General features: G+C 36.8%; 9 protein-coding genes across 9 annotated transcripts; 4 read left to right on the top strand and 5 right to left on the bottom strand.

The window, feature by feature from the left end:
* Nucleotides 1–48: 48 nt before the first annotated feature.
* Nucleotides 49–5664, bottom strand: FDP41_003997 (uncharacterized protein; the record flags this gene model as incomplete). The annotated part of the gene is made up of 1 exon (XM_044707362.1): nucleotides 49–5664. One exon carries the CDS (start codon nucleotides 5662–5664, stop codon nucleotides 49–51), a length of 5616 nt encoding a protein of 1871 aa, XP_044561415.1.
* Nucleotides 5665–6083: 419 nt separating this feature from the next.
* Nucleotides 6084–7211, top strand: FDP41_003996 (uncharacterized protein; the record flags this gene model as incomplete). The annotated part of the gene is made up of 1 exon (XM_044707361.1): nucleotides 6084–7211. One exon carries the CDS (start codon nucleotides 6084–6086, stop codon nucleotides 7209–7211), a length of 1128 nt encoding a protein of 375 aa, XP_044561414.1.
* A 655-nt stretch (nucleotides 7212–7866) lies between these two features.
* Nucleotides 7867–9198, bottom strand: FDP41_003995 (uncharacterized protein; the record flags this gene model as incomplete). Its single annotated transcript, XM_044707360.1, has 1 exon — nucleotides 7867–9198. One exon carries the CDS (start codon nucleotides 9196–9198, stop codon nucleotides 7867–7869), a length of 1332 nt encoding a protein of 443 aa, XP_044561413.1.
* Nucleotides 9199–9643: 445 nt separating this feature from the next.
* FDP41_003994 (uncharacterized protein) lies at nucleotides 9644–10378 on the top strand (the record flags this gene model as incomplete). Its single annotated transcript, XM_044707359.1, has 1 exon — nucleotides 9644–10378. The coding sequence occupies one exon, from the start codon at nucleotides 9644–9646 to the stop codon at nucleotides 10376–10378; it is 735 nt and encodes a 244-aa protein (XP_044561412.1).
* Nucleotides 10379–10689: 311 nt separating this feature from the next.
* FDP41_003993 (uncharacterized protein) lies at nucleotides 10690–13953 on the bottom strand (the record flags this gene model as incomplete). Its single annotated transcript, XM_044707358.1, has 2 exons — nucleotides 10690–13679; nucleotides 13908–13953. 2 exons carry the CDS (start codon nucleotides 13951–13953, stop codon nucleotides 10690–10692), a joined length of 3036 nt encoding a protein of 1011 aa, XP_044561411.1.
* A 277-nt stretch (nucleotides 13954–14230) lies between these two features.
* FDP41_003992 (uncharacterized protein) lies at nucleotides 14231–15073 on the bottom strand (the record flags this gene model as incomplete). The annotated part of the gene is made up of 1 exon (XM_044707357.1): nucleotides 14231–15073. The coding sequence occupies one exon, from the start codon at nucleotides 15071–15073 to the stop codon at nucleotides 14231–14233; it is 843 nt and encodes a 280-aa protein (XP_044561410.1).
* A 544-nt stretch (nucleotides 15074–15617) lies between these two features.
* On the top strand, nucleotides 15618–16784 carry FDP41_003991 (uncharacterized protein; the record flags this gene model as incomplete). The annotated part of the gene is made up of 1 exon (XM_044707356.1): nucleotides 15618–16784. One exon carries the CDS (start codon nucleotides 15618–15620, stop codon nucleotides 16782–16784), a length of 1167 nt encoding a protein of 388 aa, XP_044561409.1.
* Nucleotides 16785–17016: 232 nt separating this feature from the next.
* Nucleotides 17017–18279, bottom strand: FDP41_003990 (uncharacterized protein; the record flags this gene model as incomplete). Its single annotated transcript, XM_044707355.1, has 1 exon — nucleotides 17017–18279. The coding sequence occupies one exon, from the start codon at nucleotides 18277–18279 to the stop codon at nucleotides 17017–17019; it is 1263 nt and encodes a 420-aa protein (XP_044561408.1).
* Nucleotides 18280–18520: 241 nt separating this feature from the next.
* FDP41_003989 (uncharacterized protein) lies at nucleotides 18521–20518 on the top strand (the record flags this gene model as incomplete). Its single annotated transcript, XM_044707353.1, has 1 exon — nucleotides 18521–20518. One exon carries the CDS (start codon nucleotides 18521–18523, stop codon nucleotides 20516–20518), a length of 1998 nt encoding a protein of 665 aa, XP_044561407.1.
* Nucleotides 20519–20709: the final 191 nt, after the last annotated feature.

Genomic DNA, 20709 nt, shown 5'->3' with positions numbered 1-20709 from the left:
CAAATCATTTTAATACACCATTCCACGCATTAGACGAATTCAAAAGTGTTAAAGTTGCGAAAATTCAATACCAGTTAAATCAATTTCCGGTTCTGCGTCTTGCTCTGAAATGAGTCCTCGATCCAATAAAGAACGGAGGATGGAAACAGCTTCTGTCGAACAGTTGTCTCCCATTACTAACGTTGTCACTCCATCGGAATATGCAATTTTCCTCAATACTGAAACAAGTGTACAAAATTTAGAATGATACCAAGCTTGATCCATCCACGAGTAAGCATTCTCTTCCAAATGAGCATTGTTAAATAGTGTCTGAATAGCATGCACCATATTAGGATTGGATAAGGTTAATCTGAAAATTGAAAATACAAATATTCCATACACATCCATTCGTTCGTTGAGCTGCAGTTGATTGTTGTCATCTAGCACTTGCTGTTTCGAACAGGAAATTGAATCAAACATTTGTAATAAAGTAGATGATACGAATAGTTGATTATTTTCAAAGAGTTCGAAAATTTTCTCAAATAAATCCAAATACAAATATCCATTCAAGAGTAAGATCATCTTGTTCATCACTTGTTCAATAAATTTCAGATAAATGTTCTCCTCTTCATGTGAACGTGACAAGAAAGCATCGGTAGGATAAAATAATGGAAATGGACATACAATATTTCTCTGATTAGTCATCCCATTCATAATCATGCTTGAATACGCCACAAATAACGATTGAAAGAATTCAACCAAAAATAATTTCGAATATTCTTCGTTCGTAGAGGCTATGGATGACAACAGTTGATATGTCAAAGTTAAAACACGTTGTTGCTGTGGCATGTTTGTTTTTTCCAAACTATTTTCAGCATGTTGAGGTTTGGAGAATGCTTTCATTATGAAAGATTTCAAATATTTTAACATTTCCACTGAATGCAAGCGAGACGAAGTATTTTCGTTCTGATTAAATAAAGAATTGATAAAATCATGATAAGGCTCTCCATCATGGGTGGAGCAACCGCGACAAGAATGCAACAAAATTTCAGTTAATTGTGTAGCTAGGAACCGTGTGTCATCATCGTTGTGAGTTTGTAAAAATTTGAGCAAGATTTCTGAAGAAGCTTCTCCTTCGCTAAGGAATGTCTGAACGAATTGAATTCCATATAAAAAGTCTTCCCCAAAACATTCTGATAAAAATTCTTGCATTTTGGTGTTGTGATTATGAATGGAATGTGACAGAATGAAACTGTCAATAAGTGTCCAATAAAAGCTCAAATTTCTTGACACATTCAATCTTAAAATAACATTCTTACTCCAAAAGTTTGAAACTATCCTCGAAATGGATGATGAAAATTCTTCTTGTTGAGCACCATCACATGAAGAAAAACACAACAACGCCAAGAACAATAATCCTTCTAAAATCTTTGATGTAAACTCGGTTGGCCATGGATGAATGGAATTGAGTGGATGAAGAATGTTCAACGTAAGTTTCATCAATATTTCCTCAAGCCATGTTATTAATTTGTTGCCACAGATCGTTTTGGTGTTCAGTTTTGCTGAGTTTGGGAGAGAATATCTTCCAATGATAAATATTATGGGATCTACGTGTTGAAGTAGTATTGTAAAATCACGCACAATACTTCTCTTGTTCTTTGATTGACTGTGATGAAGTAAATTCAAAAGTATTTCAAGTAACCAAAATGGAGATAATAATTGGTTAAAGTTTTCATCGTCTTGACTCGAAACAACGAAAAATTTTGGTATTAAGCTTGAGGCAGCATTCACCATGTATGTTTTTGCAATGGTTCTTGTTGATGATGAGGTCAAGAGTATTTCTCGTGCAATGATTGAAAGAAATTGAGAGATCACAAATGTTTTTGAGTTTTGGCTTTGAGATGATATTTGCGATAAATAGTTCAATAAATGTTGCTTATAGTATAGGTCAAGAGAGAGATTGTCTTCTTGAATGATTGATAATTCCAGTCGAAGCCATTGATCGAATGTCAACTCTTTTGTTTTTTCAAAAAATTTTGGAATACTATCATTGGTGGAAAGTGCTTGAATAATTGCATTAACTTGATCCAATAACATATTTTCTTGTTTTGTCTCTTGTGTTGAGTTTGTAGTTTTACGCGTTTTCAATAGCTTCGAAAAGAGAGAAGGAAATAACGTTGAGTATTGCGTGCTCTCTACCATGAAAAATAATTGATAGTATCTTGAAACAATCCAAACAAAAAATTGAATTACCCTAGATGGGAATAGGCAGTAAAAATGATTTTCTGATAGCAAAGTGTTTTCCAAATTTCTTTCAATAAGAATCTTAAACGTTTCTTCCAAAATGTCATCATCTAAAATTTCAAACATGTTGTGTGCTTCTCCAAATCCAGAGTTGTACCTTTCAAAAATAGTTATTGCTTCCAAAGTTGCCAAAATAAGTTGTGAAATTTGGATAGCGTCAGAAAAGCAAGAAGGAATTAAATCAATTTCAAAACATAAATGTAATAATTTGTATCTCTTTTGAATAGCATCTTGGATTGTAAAGGCATACGGACGGTGCTGTTCATTGTTCAATATTGTCTCAATAAATTCTCGAATAATCGTGACCTCGTTCGTAGAAATGAGGGACAACGAAGCAATAAGAGTGGAAAGCATGTAGCACATGTCTGTGCTGGGATTTTGTGAATCAGAGGCAGATGAAAGGTAAATCTTCAAACATTCAGCTATGCTTTGATGAAATATCGAAGAGAAATCAGCTAATGGAATTAAAATTCCAACCTTGAAAAGCACCACCCAATCTAGATGACTTTGTTTGACATCTTCTGAAAGTGCATTTGTCTGGGAAGGATTTCCACTTGTTAAGGAACAACAATCGTAGAAAGTTTGCAACGATATTTGGATCATATTTTTTGCAATAGCTTGTTGTCGTTTCGATTCTTCTTTTTCGCAATCTTTCAGAATTTCCAAAATGAGAATATGCGCTTCACAAAAAATTCCACAAATAGGTTCAATTTTCAATAGCCCTGAATGTTTTCTCATTTGATGTTCAATTTCTACTGTGACACGAGAGAGACATCCCTCTAGACGTGTAATCTTTTCCTGAATGCTACAATTGAGTGATTCCTTTTCAGATATTTCTGTGTTTTCATTTTCTTTTGCTACCATTTCTTCTGGAATCATTTTTCTATTTCGCAACGATGAAAGTAGTGCAAATTTCAGCTTGTCATATTTTCTTTTAGACTTTTCAAATTCAATGTCATCTCGTCCTTCTTTGCGAAAGCTAAATGCTAACAGCTCGGGTACAATGATACTGCACCATCGATTCTTTTTCATGAGCGGATAGTATACGAGAGGTGGAGCTGAAGAATTCCCCTTCTTTTGAGTATTTTTGTTGAATATTTCATCTCCAAGTTTTTCGTATTCTTCGAGAATGTTTTTCACTTCAAAATAGGCGCTATCCTCATTAGAATTCGACATGGCTGTCGTTATAGTTTCTTCTGTTATCTCAGTAAGTTGTTTTTTCAACTTGTTGGTTAAAAGAGACACAATTTCATGGCGTGAATTAGTAATTCCATTTAACACTCGTTGATAAATGTGTAAAAAAGTTGCGCTCTCCAATGGTATGATGGTATCAATTAATTTACACACAAAAGAGGCACTTTTTGCATTTCGTTCAAGAGAAATTCCTCCAGCCATAACTTTGTTGGAACCAGATGAAAGATACATGAACAAATGATCCTTCATCCATTGGTCAATGGTTGGTAAATGTTGATTGTTCACCAGAGTTGGCTTCTGAGCGGAGGATGTTTTGATATATTTTGGAATGGCATAGATATTACGTGCAACTATTAAGCAGGTCAGAGCAAGTGACATGTCCTCTGATTCTATAGCCCTACAAAGACTTTCATCGAGCAGTGTAAGAATGTTATTTTCGTGAGTTCGAATCAATTTGGCCATTAATGGAATAATCGTTGGTAAATGTACATGTGGAGAAATGAGTGTTTCTCGAATACAGGAAATAATGGTCTCAGAATTGGCTGTCGTTTCTTGAAGTCTGTTTATAAACCAATCGAAGACTTCATTTTGAGCTTGCTCAAAGGTTGGATCATCGCTTTTTGAGAGAGGATCCCGGAGTTGAACAAAGTCTTGGGTCATTGCAATATTGGTAGAGACCGAGCAATTAATGCTGTTCGTTGTGTAATCTTTTCTTAGTAAATTACCCAGCTCAGTAAGAATGAAGGATTGAGAGAGAGATGGATCAATAATTTTTCGACTCACATTAAGCATCCGTATATATGTTTTGATATAAATATTTCGTTTTTCCTGTGTCTCAATAGAATGTTTTGCAAATTCATTCCACACAATTAATGACTTCGTAAAAGTGTCATTTAAAATTTCCTTATTTTTCCAAAATCTAAATGTCGAAAGAAATTTCAATACTTTAGATGTATCTTTTTTCTTGTCAAAAAATGTTGAACACCATAAGCATTCATATTGTACGGATTCCAATTGATTTGTCAATTTTGGATCACCTTGTCCGTTCTTGGAATTATTCAAAAAATGATATTCAAAAACCAATCGTTCTGCCAATAACTGAATAGCATTTTCAGTTGTTAATGAGAGAATATAGTCTGGTATTGAGAGTATTTGTGATTGGTGTATATATAGCAATGTTGAATAATTTAAAATAATTTTGGATTGATTCTGAAAAGAGAGATTGAATAGCTTTTCAAATTGCCGAAGCAATGAGCTCACCAACAGCGTCGATGGGCTTGTCAATAATTTTAAAAAGGTCAATCTGTCAAAATTTGTACAGAGTGGAGATAGAGGAATGGAAATATTGTGAACTAGTTCTGAAGAGATGAAATCAAGTAAAAAATGCATATAAAAATCAAAGATATTCTGTTCCGTCGATGTTGTGTAAGTTGTTGGAGCTGATGCAACAATTTTGATCTTTCTTGGAAGATTTGTTAAGAGTGACAAATCACCCACGAAAATGTTATCAAAATTCGCAAATTTCGTAAAACATAGAGCAATCTCTTGAATTAAATAAATATGAAAAGCCAGAAACAATGACAAAACACTCGGAATATTCTTTTTGAGTGTATATTCGTATTGAAGGACGAACATGTTCATAACATCTCTTTCTAAAATATGTACAAATTTTGATCGGATATCATTCGGGAAAGGATGAAAAGAGCTGTTGTGATGAGTTGAATGTTCCTTTATGATCCTATGAAACAATGAAATGGATACTGTTGAAAATTGGTCCATGAGTTTTTCCATCAAATTGTGGCAGTGATGTTCTTGTGATGATAACATCTCATCCTCTTCTTTCAAAATATTATCTAATAATTGATGTGTGATGCTAGGAGTTGTTCCATTCGTACTAGCACTAATTGAAATCATGCTGACATCGTTGATCATGCTGCTATTATTGTCTTGATGATGCATGGAATTTCTCGGAGAAGTGCTCAAAAACCCATCCCGATGAGTTTCATCCAGCAAATAAGAACTACTCATCTTGAGCCTTTTTCTTCTTTCTTTTTGACTTCCGATCAATTTTACAAGTGATGATATAGAAGAAGAGCTTGTATGTTTACCACTGTTGTTATTTCCATCATGATGATTCAATTCCGATGAAGAAGAAAGCAAAGGCGGCTTTATCTTTGATGATTTCATTTTTTTTTAATTTCAAAATACTTCTAATTCCACCATTCAAGAGAACTTTTTGATTGTCTCATACTAAGGAATTATTCAAGACTCCAATAAAGCCGACCGTTGTGGAATTCAATCAAAATTTTAATCATCAATCAATTAATCAAATACTAACAACCTTGTTAAATGATGAATCAATTTTAAAAAAATTCAGGGATGGGTTTATTCGATGATAAACGTTGTTCGATGGTTTTATGTACATTATTTACAAGCCGAACTAAGATACGTAGTGACTTCCTAGCAGGCACCCCGGAAGTAAAGGTGTTTAAACTGCTCACGATAACAGCAGCAACCCCTGGGATTCGAACGCTGGACCAGTTGGCTGCCACAGTTCCAGAAAAGCCACTCGGCCATATGCGGGCAGCTGAATCAATTTTAAAAAAATGAAAAAATCAATCCTTTCATCCTTCAGCTCCGTGAAGAGAATTTCGAGTGCATTCTTTGGTGGTCAGCAGAAGTTGGATCGTACGATAATTCCTTCGTATGATCATCATCTTCTCAAGCAAGGAGTGTTCCGATTATTTTGTACCTCTTTAAGTATGATGATTTGTCATTCCCATGTCAAGTATTATCATACTTGTTTGAAAAATCTCACGAACACGGGACTGGTTAGAGATCTTTCCTCCTTCTTCAAATCAGGAGGATTCAATTCCATCATCACTAACAACAATCATCATCAGCAGTTTAGAAATTTTTCCAATTATCATTATCATGTTACGAGGAATTCCAATTCAAACTATCAGGAAGGAAAACAACAACAACCGATCATGAAGAAATCATCGGATCAAGATGATCCTTCGTTTTCCTCCTCCTTGGAAGGCTCCTCTCCATTGATTCTGTACAATTCCAAATATCCCCATTTCATTCATCGCTTTCTCATTCAACCTTACCAAAGAAATAAGACTCATCTCTATAATGCACTAATTACTTCGGGACTATTCTATACAATCTATGAATATGATATTGATGTAAATTGGTTTTTGGCATTGTTGTGGTTGATGGGAAGCAGCTATTTGAGTTACTCTTCACATGTACATAATATTAATCACATTCCACTCGTATTAACAAAATTAGAATATGATTCCAAGAAGAAGGTATTAATATTGTACGATGATCGAGGACAAGTTATTGACAAGATTACAGATTTTCGTAATTTAATTCTTGATAATGCTTTAGAATTTAAAGTACACATGCCGCTTGCTGGATTTTTCTGGAAGAGCTTTTTATTGAATCGTCACGATATGACTCAACGTTATGCATTGAAATTTCTACACTTTAATGCCAATCAAGCAAAACAGAGAGCAGTAGCTGGAGATTTTGGAGCTCAACAAAACATTTCAGAGCGAATGAAACAAGACAAGATCACCTCTATTGATCCAGAGACAGGCGTCATGAGACAATATGTCTATATGGTGGTCAACTCCAATCCTCAAGTCATTCAAGAATTGAGAGAGGATCTCGAAGAACTGCGGCAAGAACATGTGAAATCTTCAAAATGGCCCAAATGGTAATGAGAATGAAACTATATCCGTAGTGACCATACAAAGCTACCAAACTCTCGAGATGAATTCAATTTGGGTTTAGTATTCTCCACTTTTCACTACTTCCTCATTTAAATATATTTAATGAAACCACAATGGCGAATAAAATGAAACTCCAAACAAGAACCTTCCATAAAGACTCACATTCAGTAGTGGATGAATAATGATGATTTAAAGTGTCCATAATACAAGTTGATGACGTTATATTCTCATTTAAGTTTCGGTCACTGAATATTATCTGCCAAAGTGGTTTCGAACATTACACACGCAGTTTGAGCAAGACTCTTATTCTTCAATGAAAATTTTTTATTAAAATAAAACCACAAACGAGTAGAGATAATTCGATTTCAACCTTGTTTCTTTCTATACATTCCGACTCAAGAGATGGAAATGAAGAAAGTTTTTACAAGATCGCCTAGGTCACAATCGTCAAGTGGAAAGCATCGTGTGCTTCTCCTTTCCCTTGCGGGGAGGAAGAGGACACCGTGTGGGAAACTTGGCATTTGGCTTAATTAGCATGACTACATTCACCTCTACAGATCCATGATTGGGTTCTTTTGGGATGTTTCCAGAAATATGTGACACAAATATAGCAATTTGTTTTTATTGATTTCTTCTTGAATGATCATTCAGCATCTCCTTCCCATTGAATGTCTTTTAGACTTGTAATGGTGTTCGATTCGTCATGAGCACAGAAATGAACATATGGCAAGACAATAAATTTCTCACCAGTTTGTGGATTCGACACGACTTTTGGATTCGATCGATTCAAATGTCTTTCTTGTTCCTTCTCACTCGAAAACAATGGAACGAAATGAACTTTGGTCATACTTTGAACCAACATTTGAGTTTCCATTGGAATTGATTCTTGTTGTACCACATTCATTGTGTCGTTTGGAGTACCCGAGAATTCTGAATTTTCCATTCGCGAATGTTTTTTAAGAGCTTTCACAGACTTGACAACGCAAAGTAATTCTTGAGTGCCATTCGAAGGACCGACTGGGCAAATCAATCTTCCATTTGGTTTGAGAAGTGAATAGAGATGTTTGGGAAGAGTTGGAGAGGCAGCTCCGACATGAATGACATCAAAGAGAGGTGTCTCAGAACTGTGAAGAAGAATGGACAATGAATGAGACATGGAAGGATCTAGTGTTGGATGGTGTTCATTTGAGGAGAATGCTTCGTGAAAAAGTTGTCGAATATTTTCTGAATCGTAACCATCTCCTTTTTTGAACACCAAGTGAATTCCTGAAGAATTAGTTAAGAACTTTCTGGATCGTTCATCCTTCTCGACATTCTCTTGTCCTAAATTGACCAATTCTTGCATGTGATCAATGGCTAAAATTTTTGAACCCTCTGTCAAATCAAAATATTCTGACAAGTGACACAAAGCAGTACTCACAAATCCACTTCCACTTCCAATATCCAAACATGAAATCGATCGATAGGATGATGACCGATCTTTTCGAACATTTTCAAAAACATCCAAAACTGCATTAAGACAAGTGACATGTATGTGAGGAGCAGAAATAGTGGCGTTGCATCGAAGAGGCATCGCAGCATCTGCATAAGGTCGAACCAATTCGAAATCTTTCTTTTCCAATTCGAAATCGATGGCATATTTTCCTCGGTCAGTAGTTCTGAAAATGTTTTCCAAAATTGGAGAAAGATTTATGGAATTCTTTAAATGTTGAATGAGCTCTTCGTTGGTGGTGAATGAATGATGATCATGAGGAAGTTGAACAAGTTGGTCATTTGATGATGGTGTTTCCTTCTTGTTGGTAGACAGTGACTTTAAAAAGTATTTCCAAAAGAGGAATGCAGTGGATGCAATTCCACAAGATCCGATAAGGAGGAAACGTGGCCATGAGAAGGGTCGTTGAAGTTCCGATGAAAAGAAATTCGTTTTGAACGAGAGAAAGTGTTGCTGATTGGCAGAAGGTTCTCTGGAAGACATTGGTGAGCTATTTTTTTTGATGAGTGACAGTCCTGAAGGAACTTTGAACATTGAGAGATACAACGTTCCTCAATAAAAACCTTTTTACAAGAGATACAATAAAACGTAATAATCTCTTGACCTTAACAATACACTTCCACACCCTGTACGGTCACTCTAAAACATTTAAGGTTTATTTCCTAATGTAGACTTTTAGCTAAAAGTCTACATTAGGAAATAAAACAAAAGTTTTCACACTCTCCAATTAAATCCTCTCAACACCACTACCTCATTCAATGATCACACACCGAATCACTCTCTTAAAATAATTTCTTTTTCCATCCTCACACACAAAAAAACACTTTTCAAGTCTTCTTTTTGTGAACATTTTTATTCCATAGAAACCAACCATAACAACAACAACAACTTTCATTCCAACCATTCATTGATTCATCGTGTTCTCACCATGGTCGATCTCTATCGTCATCTCAATCAATCCAAAATCGGAGCCAACAATCATCTCCGTTACGAACATGCACACACTGAAAAATACATTCCTGTGAAAGAAGGAGGTATTACAGGTGGAAATTTGCATCATATCCACTCGGTGGCTGATCGTATCTTGCTTAAATTGGTCGAATTGTGGAGTGAATTGGAATCCATGGTTCAACATTTCAATGAGGCCGTTGAGGAAAATGTTCATCATCGAAAACGTGAAGAAAAAATTATCCTGAAATGTGAATACTTGTTGCAAGTGATTGAAGATGTCTTGCAATACGTCTTGACAAGTGAAGAAAGAAAGACTTATCGAGTGGTGTCTGGAAAATATAGTTTTAACCGAATTAAGGAATTGGTGGAAGAATTGAATGGAATGGATATCAAGCAGTTGAAACATTTGGTGGATAAGAAGAGTTTGGGAGGAGTCATTACGGGAGGACAGACGGAAATGACACAAGAGGTAGTTGGTGGTCCAAGTGGTGGTGCTGGTGGTGGTGTCAAGGAAGGAGAAGAGGTTTCGACTTCTCAAAATGTCAATGTCGATGTGAGAGAAGAAAAAACTGCGGTCGATAATCAAGTTCCAGTTTCTACTAACTTGGAGAATATTGAACCAACGAACGTGGAGGAGGGTGATGTGAAAAAAGGTTATGAATTTGTAGACAAGTTGCAACATGAATTGTCTATTTTCAATACAGTGTTGTAAGAGAGAAGTCGAGGTGAGGTCACTTCATTGTGTGGCGTTTCATCACCCTTCAACCATTCGAGTAAAAATTCATCTCTTGTGTAGTTTGTGATCAGAATCGAATCGATTATTACGGAGTGGCATTCTTCATGTGGAGAAGCAACTTGACTCCACTGTCCGAGTCGAAAACCAAGTCATGTGAATGCCCTTTCCAGTTGTTCACAAACAAGATCCACCTTCAATGAATAATCATAGAACTTAGAAATAATTTCAATTTACTGTATGAAGAGACAACATTGTATCAACTACTGCAAAAGCACGGGCTAGTTAAATTATTGGGATGTGAGTTCTTGTAAGACATATTGGAATACTTGGTTAGCAATGGTAGCATCAGCAGCCTTAACGGTCAATCTAAATGCTTGTCTTTGAGCATTGTATTCGAGACGTAACAATACATTGACTTTACCCACAGGATCATAGAAGAATGAAGCAGCAGCAACTACATTGCTTGGGTTGTCAATTCCTTGTAAAATTGCAAAATTGAAGCCCTCTGACAAAACCTTAGCACATAAAGTTGAGTCAGCATATTTAGGTGTGCATGGGAAGATCTTTTGTTGTTCTTGTGGAGAATCTTTTGGAATTTGGTGCCATTGTCTGAAGAATGAATCAGCATCGGCAATTGTGTAAGGTTCCATGAATTTGTGAGGTACAATTGGAAGCTTGATGTTAAATCTATAATATCTACGATTGGCCTCAAAGTATAAATCTAAATCGGTCAATTGGCTGAATGGAGCCTTAGCAACAATGTCAACATATTGTTGAACTTGTGTCTTTGGAGAAATCATTGGTGGAGGCTTAGAAATTTGAGCTTCCAATTCTTTTGGAACAAGAATATGAACTCGGAATTGAGTTAATGGATTTGTAGTCTTGTTACCATAGAGAAGGATAATTCTTCCCTTGCAACCGTGGTATTCAGTCTTAATCTTGACTTGCAAGTGTTCATCTTCAATAGCAACACCCTCTGTAGACTTTAACAATTGTTGATGCTTAACTGCAGCGTCTTGGTGAACTTGCTCATTTTGTTCGAGAGCATTGTCCTTATTAGCCATTACGACATCATCAAAGTTGAAACCGGTTTGATCTCGTTGTTCCTTCTTTTGCTTACCGAGATTTGCAGCTTGAGCAGCAATATTGACTCCTCCAAAAATATCACCAGTGTTGACTGGTGGTGGTTGGGTGGTGGTAGTGGTTGGACCAAATCCTCCCAAAATGTCGTCAATGCTTTGTGTTTGTTGTTGTGGTGGTTGAGAGACGTTTGTGCCAAAACCTGAAAGAATATCGTTCATGTCATATCCTGCTGTGTTACCTGTGTTAGTAGGGACACCCATGTCAAGCATGTCCAACAAGTCGTCAGATTGTTTAGCTGGAACAGGTTTTGTTTCTTGAGTTTCTTCTTCTTCTTCCTCTTCCCCATTTTCTCCCTTTTGACCAGCACCAGCACCACGCTTCTTGGCTGCTTCCTTTTCCATCAATCTCTTAATGACTTGGGAGTCACGTTCTGGATACATTGGCATATTTTCCATGACTGCTTGAATCAAGTTTTCGTCACCAGTATTGATGAGGGCAAGATATTCAGCAGCACGTTGTTGCAACTCGGCATCGAACGAATTGGTATGTTTCTCGAAAATGTCCTTAATTTGAGCACGGAGAGTTTGGTTGTCTGGATATAAATTGTACAATTTCATGAAAGCGTTAAAGAGATGACACTTGGTGACAGTTGTGCACAAGTTAAACTTGGACAACAACAATTCGTATTGAGCATTGGAATCGGTTTGTGGGTTCTCATCAATCAAGTCACCAAATTCACCAAAGATATACCCTGCAACCTTGACGCATGTTTCATGAGCTGCAGGTGATGAAACTGCACTGAAAACTGTTTGAGCAGTATATTTTTGCAATTCCTCTCCCTTATTGGTAACAATCTGAATGACTCTGTGCCAAATGTCGTCAGCAACAAAGTCTCCAGCTTGGGAAATCAAGTTGAGAACAACATCGACATACCAAGTAAGGTCAACAGAGAACTTTTCAGCCAAGATAGCAATCTTCAAAACTAACTCTTCTCTAATAGCATAATCAGAAAGTGGTAAATAGTTCAACAATTCACCAACAATTTCTCCAGCATTATCTCTATTACACATGCTGTACAACAAGTCGAGAGCTCTTCTTCTGATACTGATGTCAGGATCCTTCAAAGCAAGCAAAATTGTATCTTGTTCCTTTCTAATTGTAGCCAAAACTTCATCGAATTGAGAATAGGCCATACGTGAGAGAGTGTCAAGAGCCAAATAACGTAAATTTGTCTCTCTATCCTTTAAATATTTTGTCAACATGCCACACGATGTAACCAAAATTGTTTTTGCAGAATCATAGTGAATAGCAACATTCAAAGCTTCAAAGAGAACGCTGTGTGCAGCATTGATTTGACTCACACTCTTTGATGCTGTTTCCTTTGATTTCTTTGCGATTTGAACAACTTTTTCAATAGCTTGAATGATTGAATCATAAATTGCCTTATCCTCTGGTGCTGGATAATATTGAAGCAATTGGAATGCCTTGACTTGCAACCAGGGAGCTGCAATCTTGTAGTACAAATATGAGGTAGAATACTCTCTATTTAACACCAACTTCATCAAGAGACGAGCAGTCTTTGAGACAGCATCGTGATAGGCATCTGGATTCTTTTCTGCGAGACCTAAAATCAAACTCATTACGCTTGTAATAACACCAAGATCTCTTCCATTGATAAGAGCAATGACCTTCTCGGACCAAGCATCTGGTGGTAAACTTTCTGGGTATTTTCTGTACAAGTTCAAGAGAGTGAGAGCGGCCTTCTTTCTCACAGTCAGTTTTGTTTCGTTGGAGATGAGCAATTTTTGTACATCTTGAGCGAGAGCTTCTGCTTGTTCTTTACCACCAATGTTGGCAATGGCAGTGAGAGCCAAACATTGATCATTTGGATTCTTGCTATTCAAATCGTTTTTCATACATTGTGTAATGAGTGTAACCATTTCGTGGTTCTCATTCAACAACAATGAACAAGCAAGATATCCCATATGTTTCTCAGAGTAATTTGGTGAAGCCAACAAATTCACTGCTTCAATGTGGCCGAACTCAATTTCATAGCCGAGCATGTAAATATAGAGCAATTTACAGATATATTTCTTACGATCATATCCTTTGAGAGAAGCTCCGTTCTTGAATTTACCTCTGATCTTGGCCAATTCTTTTTCCACTTTGGATTGTTCTTCTTCCTTTGTGGTTGCTGTTGGGTTGTATCAGGAGAAGAGGAAGGTTTTGTATGATGATGATGATAATGATTGGCCAATTTGTCAGTGATTGTTGTGTTATTATTATTGATGTTGTATCATCATTGTTGAGAAGTGAGTTATGATAATAATTATTATTGTTATTGAACATTCATCAGGATGACGAGTATTCCAACAACAAGAAAAATAAATGTTAATCAATACATTTCAAAATCGATACAAACATTTTCTAATGTCGGAAATAAACACAGACAATCCACGCATATCCATTTTCGACTAGTTTCAGAGTGGTGGTGTAAAAACACAACAAGATCTGCGTCAGACCGTTTTCGGCTGGATTGAAAAAATGAAAATTTTTTTGAGAATTGTGTGTTGTCGTTACAATTCCAGCGATTGAATTGGCACTGCTTCTTTTTTTGGCTTGCAGATATCACCCACAAACAACAACGATGTTGGGCCACATACTACTACCAATCGTTTCTCATGTGAAAGACTTGAAACTTTTATTTCAAAGGGGTTCAACAGTGAGTCCATATATACCACCTAGTTAGTACTTGTGAGAGGCATTGAATACTTGGTTGACCTGTGTAGAGGACGGCACATGTCCAGAATATGACGAAGCATGACGATTCTCTTTACGAATTCTCACTGGAGAAACGAATTTTGAGAAGGATTTCGTGGAGGGTGAAACTCGAAAGGAAGTTTCTTGTTTGTTGTTGTTTTGATTTGACTGCTGTCTTGGATTGGATGCATTGGTTTCTTGGTGGCATGTTGGATTCGCATCTTCTTGGTGTTCTGGTAGTGGTAGAGTGGTCATTTCCGACAAGTTCTGCGATCGTTTGTTATTATTATTATTCAAAGATGGCAAAGAAAGAGATCCATTCAACCCTCCGCCTATGGTGTTTGCATGATAGTCGAGCGAGCTCAAAAGATTTTCTTTAAATTTTCTCGAGTAAGGGCTTGCCCCAATAATATCATGGGTGCCAGGGATGTGACCTTGGTAATTCGGAATTTTGAGAGGTTCTGAGAGTATGACCTCGGTTACAGTTCTCCGTTTCAGCAATAGAGTCGAAGAGGTGTTGGAAGGTGATGTGTGGTGATTGAGCAATGTTGGTCTGTTTCCATGTTGGTCATAGTACTTTTTGTCGGCCACTTCTGAAGGTGCTCCATGCACCTTATTGGTGTTGACACTCGCCAAACGGTAGTGGGACTCTCTCAAACTAGAGGAATTTTTGACCTTTCTATCCAGTCGTTCCCACATTTCATTATGTCGTACTTGTTGTTGATCGCTTTGAATTTCACGAATAATTTTTCCATAGGCTCCATATTTCTCATGGGGACCTAAGATGATGAAACCATCTCGTCCATTTCCATCGGAAAAGTAGACCATTTTGTTCTGTTTCGAGAGAGCTCTCTGAGGGTTGTTATTGAATATGAGAGTAAGAAATTTTGGAAACTCTTGAAAGGGATATCGCAGGGCTGAAGCGAATTTGGATTAAATATACAAAGTAATCTATCGACAAAGTAATCGTTGTGTGATTCAGCCTCTGGCGATGAGGAGATGAGGCTTCTTTTGATTCAGTCTGCAGGTTGGACTAGTACGTGGAGGTTTTTTTACAGTTTTTTTTAAAGCAATTAATATTTCCAAAATAGAAATCTCTCCACGTCGTACAACAGGTTGATGTAAGACGCAGAAGGAATTGGTCGACGAGAGTAGTTGTTCTATTCAATCATCTTGTCTTTCGTAAAATATGCTTTCTGTTTGTTCGCATGGGGGTTATGTCAACTTTGGTGACCTCTGGTTAACAGAGAGACTTTGTTGAGTACATGTGTTGAGTCTTCTGTTCTCGACACGCAGCTGTGTATCGAGAGAAATGTCTTTACGCGTTGAGAAGAAGAAAAAAATATATATTTTTTTTGTAAATCCCCAAAAAATGAACATTATCAAATCTACCAGCCACGCCTTTTCATCTTCGTCGTCCTCTTCTTCATCGTTGCGTAAAGCTTCCTCATCATCACTCCAACAAATTTCTTCCATCAAAACAAATATCATCACGAAGAGATTTGGTAGACAAAAAGTTGATACATTCAGACAAGCAGCCGGTATTAATCCTCATACAAATTATCCTGTTGCTACTGTGTTCGGATGTACTGGATTTGTGGGTAGATATATTGTTGCAGCTTTGGCTGATGCCGGTTATCAGGTTATTACTCCTTTCAGAAGAAGTGAGTTTGAAGTGATGAATCATAGAGTCATGGGTGATGTTGGTCAAGTGGTTGCAATGAGATTTGACCTCAAGAGATATGATTCAATTCTTGATATTTGTGCTCGTTCAAATGTTGTTGTTAATTGCATTGGACGCGATCATAAGAGAATTTTCGACAATGTAACCATGTACAACTCCAATGTAGAATCAGCAGAAATTATTTCTAAAGCCTGTAAAGAAACTAATGTTGACAGGTTCATCCAAATGTCTTTTTTGAATGCTGATAAAAACTCAGAGTCTGAATATTGGAAACAAAAGGCGCTCGCTGAAGAGGCAGCCAAGTCTAACTTTGAACAAACCACAATTATTCGTTCAGCAAATGCCTACGGAACTGAAGATAGCTTCTTGAATTTAATTGCTAAACAAATTAGAATTTTCCCAATGGTTCCTCTCACACAGAAAGGTCTCGCCAAGGTTCAACCAGTATTCGTCGGAGATGTTGCTCATGGTGTTGCTAGAGCAGTGTTAAATAGTAGAACTATTGGAAAGATTGTGGAATTGGCAGGCCCAAGACAATACACCTACTCGGAACTTGTTGACATTATTGCCAAGATTATTGACGAAGAACCAGGTGGCAAGCTCATGATTCCAGAATTTATTGGTAGTATTGTTGGTAAAATCAATGAATATACATGGACTCCTGGATGGACATCTGATTTACCAATCAGAATGAGTTTCGATCAAGTTCTTCCGAAAGAGAAGGGTGAAAATGTAATGAGATTTGAGGACTTGGGAATGACACCCGTTTTCTTACATGATGCTGCTTTAGAACCACTTATGAGATGGCGCAGAAAGGCCGATTATTTCATGGATGTCAACTATAAGAAGCTTTAAGATGAGTGACGTTCCACTGCTCTTTTCCCTCTGGTAGTGCTACGCACCTGCATAATCGAATCACAACCACCAATAAATATTACAACCTCACACAAGGGTCTTTTATTTACAGCTTTTTGAAAATTCACAACGAGTGTGATAACAGTAAAGGATCCTTGACATTAAGTTAACCCGAGTGCAAGTGTTTTGAAGCAAGACCATGAAACAAATTGAGAATTCAAATTTGCCAATATTAGAGAATGTCTTGATTCAAAATGTCATCTTCATCATTATCGGCTGATGGAGCGAACGGCGACAATTTATCAACTACACTAAATTGCTTGTTGTGCGTGTTGGCCATTGTTGATAAATGCGCTCCCAATGCTAGAGTCGATGACCATTCATAGTACTCTTTGAGACCTTGTATTGGGCCTTCCCTCTTAATGAAAAACTTCTTTTGTTCCGCTTCAGATTTTGAGCGCAGGTCATTGTGTTCTTTTTGTAACTGACGTTCCTCTTCTTGTTCGAGTTTTTTTCGTTCCGTTCGCTCTTTAATACAAGAGGTCAATCGAGACATGTCTGTTGTATCATGGTTTTCATGGTTAATAAGAATATTTCTGAGTCTATTCATTAATCTGTTGATTGTTTTGAAATTTTTATCTTCTTGTTCAATATTAAAAGTGTTGTCATCTCTTGCTTTTTCTTTTCGAACCACCCTAGAAGCGATGATTGTTTTTTGGTTTTTTAAATGGTCATGCCAGTCCTTAATAACTTTTAGATCAGGTCCTTTCACATAAATATTTGATTCATTATATTTTTCTTCAATGCATTTCACCACTTTCTCAAAATCCTCAATAGTTGAAAATTTGTATGGAAAATAGGTATGAATTTTGTTTTTAGAGAATTCTACCACTAGGGGAGTAATTATTTCTCCAATTGTTAAGTTATTATCAGTATTCTCATTGTCGTTTTCATGATCCTCTTCTGAACTTGTTGGAGAAAGGTCGATCAAATTGGTGGTTCTTGTTTTGGACGCCGATGAGGAAGATTTTGGCGTTTTTTCTTCTTTGCTACTAGTAGATGATTTCCCGTGGTGAGAGCTGCTGCTGCTGCTTGATGGAGTTGCTTTGGAGGACTTGCTGCTTGATATTTTGCTGGTGACGTTCTTGTGATTGGTAGGTGTTTTCGGAGTGCTTGCTGTGGATTTAAATGATGTAGGTGAGGACATTGTTGTGGCTTTTGTTGCGGATGAAGGTTTTGAATGGGTGGTGATCATTGATAATTTTGCAGAAGTTCTTCTCTCTTGGTAACTACTCTGTGCTGCATCTTTTTTAGGAGTTGATGAATCGTTATGACTGATTTTTGTTTTCTTTGCCTTCGGATTGTGTGCATCACGAGGAGTAGTACCAACATTATTGGTTGTTTCATTCTCGGAATTAGCATCATGATGCGAAAAATCGTCGTTGGATGAAACGGAAATAGTTTCCTCATCAAGAATTGTTTTACGCTTATTCATTTTTTTGCGGGAATATTTTAGAGGAATTTGTAAAGGTCGCTTCATATTAAACCTAAAACTTTTCAAAATTTTCTGGGTTTCAAATTTAATTTGACTATGTTAGATTCATCTAGTATAGTTATCTTGAAGATTAATATTAAGTTGAAACAGATGAGCATAATCAAACTTATTAGAAAGGAAATAATCGATCGTTGGCGAGCCTGTGGTTGAAATTCAAATAAAAAGTTGATGTTGAAAAAAAATGAACAAAAACAACTCGGCAGCCGCTCCCTCTCATAAAAAGAATTCATCTTCCTCTTCATCATCGGGTTCAAAATTCAGAAATAAATCATCCAAGACAGCATCATCATCACATAAACAACATCAATCTGATGGTAGTGGAAATAACAACACGGGAAGAAACCCTAAGTACAACAACAAAAAGAAGAATGAGGCTGTAAAACGTTTACACTCTGAACGAGAGGATTCTGGAAAAGCAGCTACAAGTACTTCTCACTCTGGAAAGTCAGGAAGTGGTGGAATTGCTGAATATAAAAAACGAAAATACAAGGAAGATAGTAATGTGATGGCAAAGAGAGCACTTGATGAATTTCTCAAATTGGGCAAAAAGAAGAGAAAGCAAAAAACAGATATTCTAGAAGAGGTGCTTCATCATCTCCAAGGAAGCATTAGCAGTGTTTCATTACGTTCTGATATGAGTCGTTTATTGCAAGCTATTCTCAAGTATGGTACTGATTCACAACGAAAATTGGTAGTTGATGAAATTAAGAATGATCTTCGTGTCTTGTCAAGCAACATTTATGGACACCAATTGGTCAAGAAGGTTATGAAATATCATGCTCTAAAGATTAAGGATGATAAGGAAAGATTAGAATTCTACAAGGAAGTATTCTTTGGAAATATGAAGACTATGATTCAACAACGATTCTCTGGTGAAGTTCTTGACTATTGCTACACTCGGCTATGGAATTATACTGAGAAGAGATTTTTCGTTCAAGAATTTTATGGATCAGAATTTTTATGGACAACAGAAGAAAGTAAGATGAACGATTCACTTAAGGACTCAATATCTTCAAATAGGGAAGGAGCAAAATCAGTCATCGTTTCAGAGCTGAATTCTATTGTTCAAACAGCAATTCAAAAGAGATTGATTGACTTGACCATTGTTCAAAAACTTATCATTGACATTTTTGAATGTGGTGAAAGCTCCCATGTCAGATTCACACTCTACGACTTGATTGAATGCAATGCCATCCCTCTCATTCTTCATACATTGCTCGGTTGTAAAATTTCTCTTCTCTGTATTTCATACGCCAACGAAAAGGAAAGAAAGATGATTGTGAGATCATTATCACGATCCAAAGTCGATGTTGCATCTGCAGAGGAAGCCAATGCTGCTGGAGAGGCTGAAAATGCTACAGAAGACAAATCCAAAGAGGACGACCTCATTAACAATGATCCCCACAATTCATTGGCTGTTTTGGCTGCTCAGGACAACTTTGGATCGGTGGTTATTTCGTACTTGTTCAAATGCATTGACGATACTGTTTTACTGAACCAGAAAATTTTGAAACATTTCAGAAAAATCTTACCTGAGTTATTCATTCATGCTCAAGCGAGTCGACCAATTCTCTACCTTCTAACGGGAAATTCCAAGTGTCTGTGCAACAGCGAGGGTATTAAATTATTCGATCATTTGGAGCTTAGAAAGGAGCTATTGAAGGATGGAGTTGTCAGTAAGAAGGGAGCAGAAAAGATTCGACATGAGCTTCTGCTTTCTTTTGGACCTTCTCTTGCGACTGCCATTTGTGAGAATATGAATGAATTATTGACCAATCAACATGGACATAGCATCTTAAAGGAAGCAGCCATTCTCTATCCAGAAAATAAGGACTTTGAAAATGTTGCCAAAAAATTGCAAGATCTCATTCAAAAGACCACGATTGATTTCTCTAATGCTCTCACTAAAACCACCCTTTCGTATGCAATTATGGAGAGTAAGGAGGGAGGTTTTTGTGACATGATCTTTGAGGTTGTGAGGGGTAAATGCAAGCAATACATTTTCGAAAAGAAGGCACCCTACATTGTTTCTGCCTTACTTAAAACACGACATGGACGCTCTGTGTTTGATGAAATTGTGAAGTTGAAAGCAAAGATTGAAGAGGAAAAAACAGACAAGAATTTCATGTTTTTAGCAAAGGTTTTAGCAACAAAGCAGGAAGAATACGAAAGTAAATAAATGTGAGTTGTTTCTGATCAATGGTGAATATTTCGAGTTGACTTTGTTTTGTTTCAAAGGCATCACCAATCATTATTTTTTTGTGCACTTGATTGACAATCAAAAACACTTGACCAATCGCTTGCTACAAGTTGTCAACCAAATCACACTTCAGAGATTGTCTTTGTTAGGGTCTGTTGAAGGATCGCCAT

This window comes from Naegleria fowleri (assembly GCF_008403515.1).
Source record: "Naegleria fowleri strain ATCC 30894 chromosome Unknown tig36, whole genome shotgun sequence".
NCBI classification, from domain to species: Eukaryota; Heterolobosea; class Eutetramitea; order Acrasida; family Naegleriidae; genus Naegleria; species Naegleria fowleri.
This window is presented reverse-complemented; position numbering and strand designations above follow the sequence as displayed.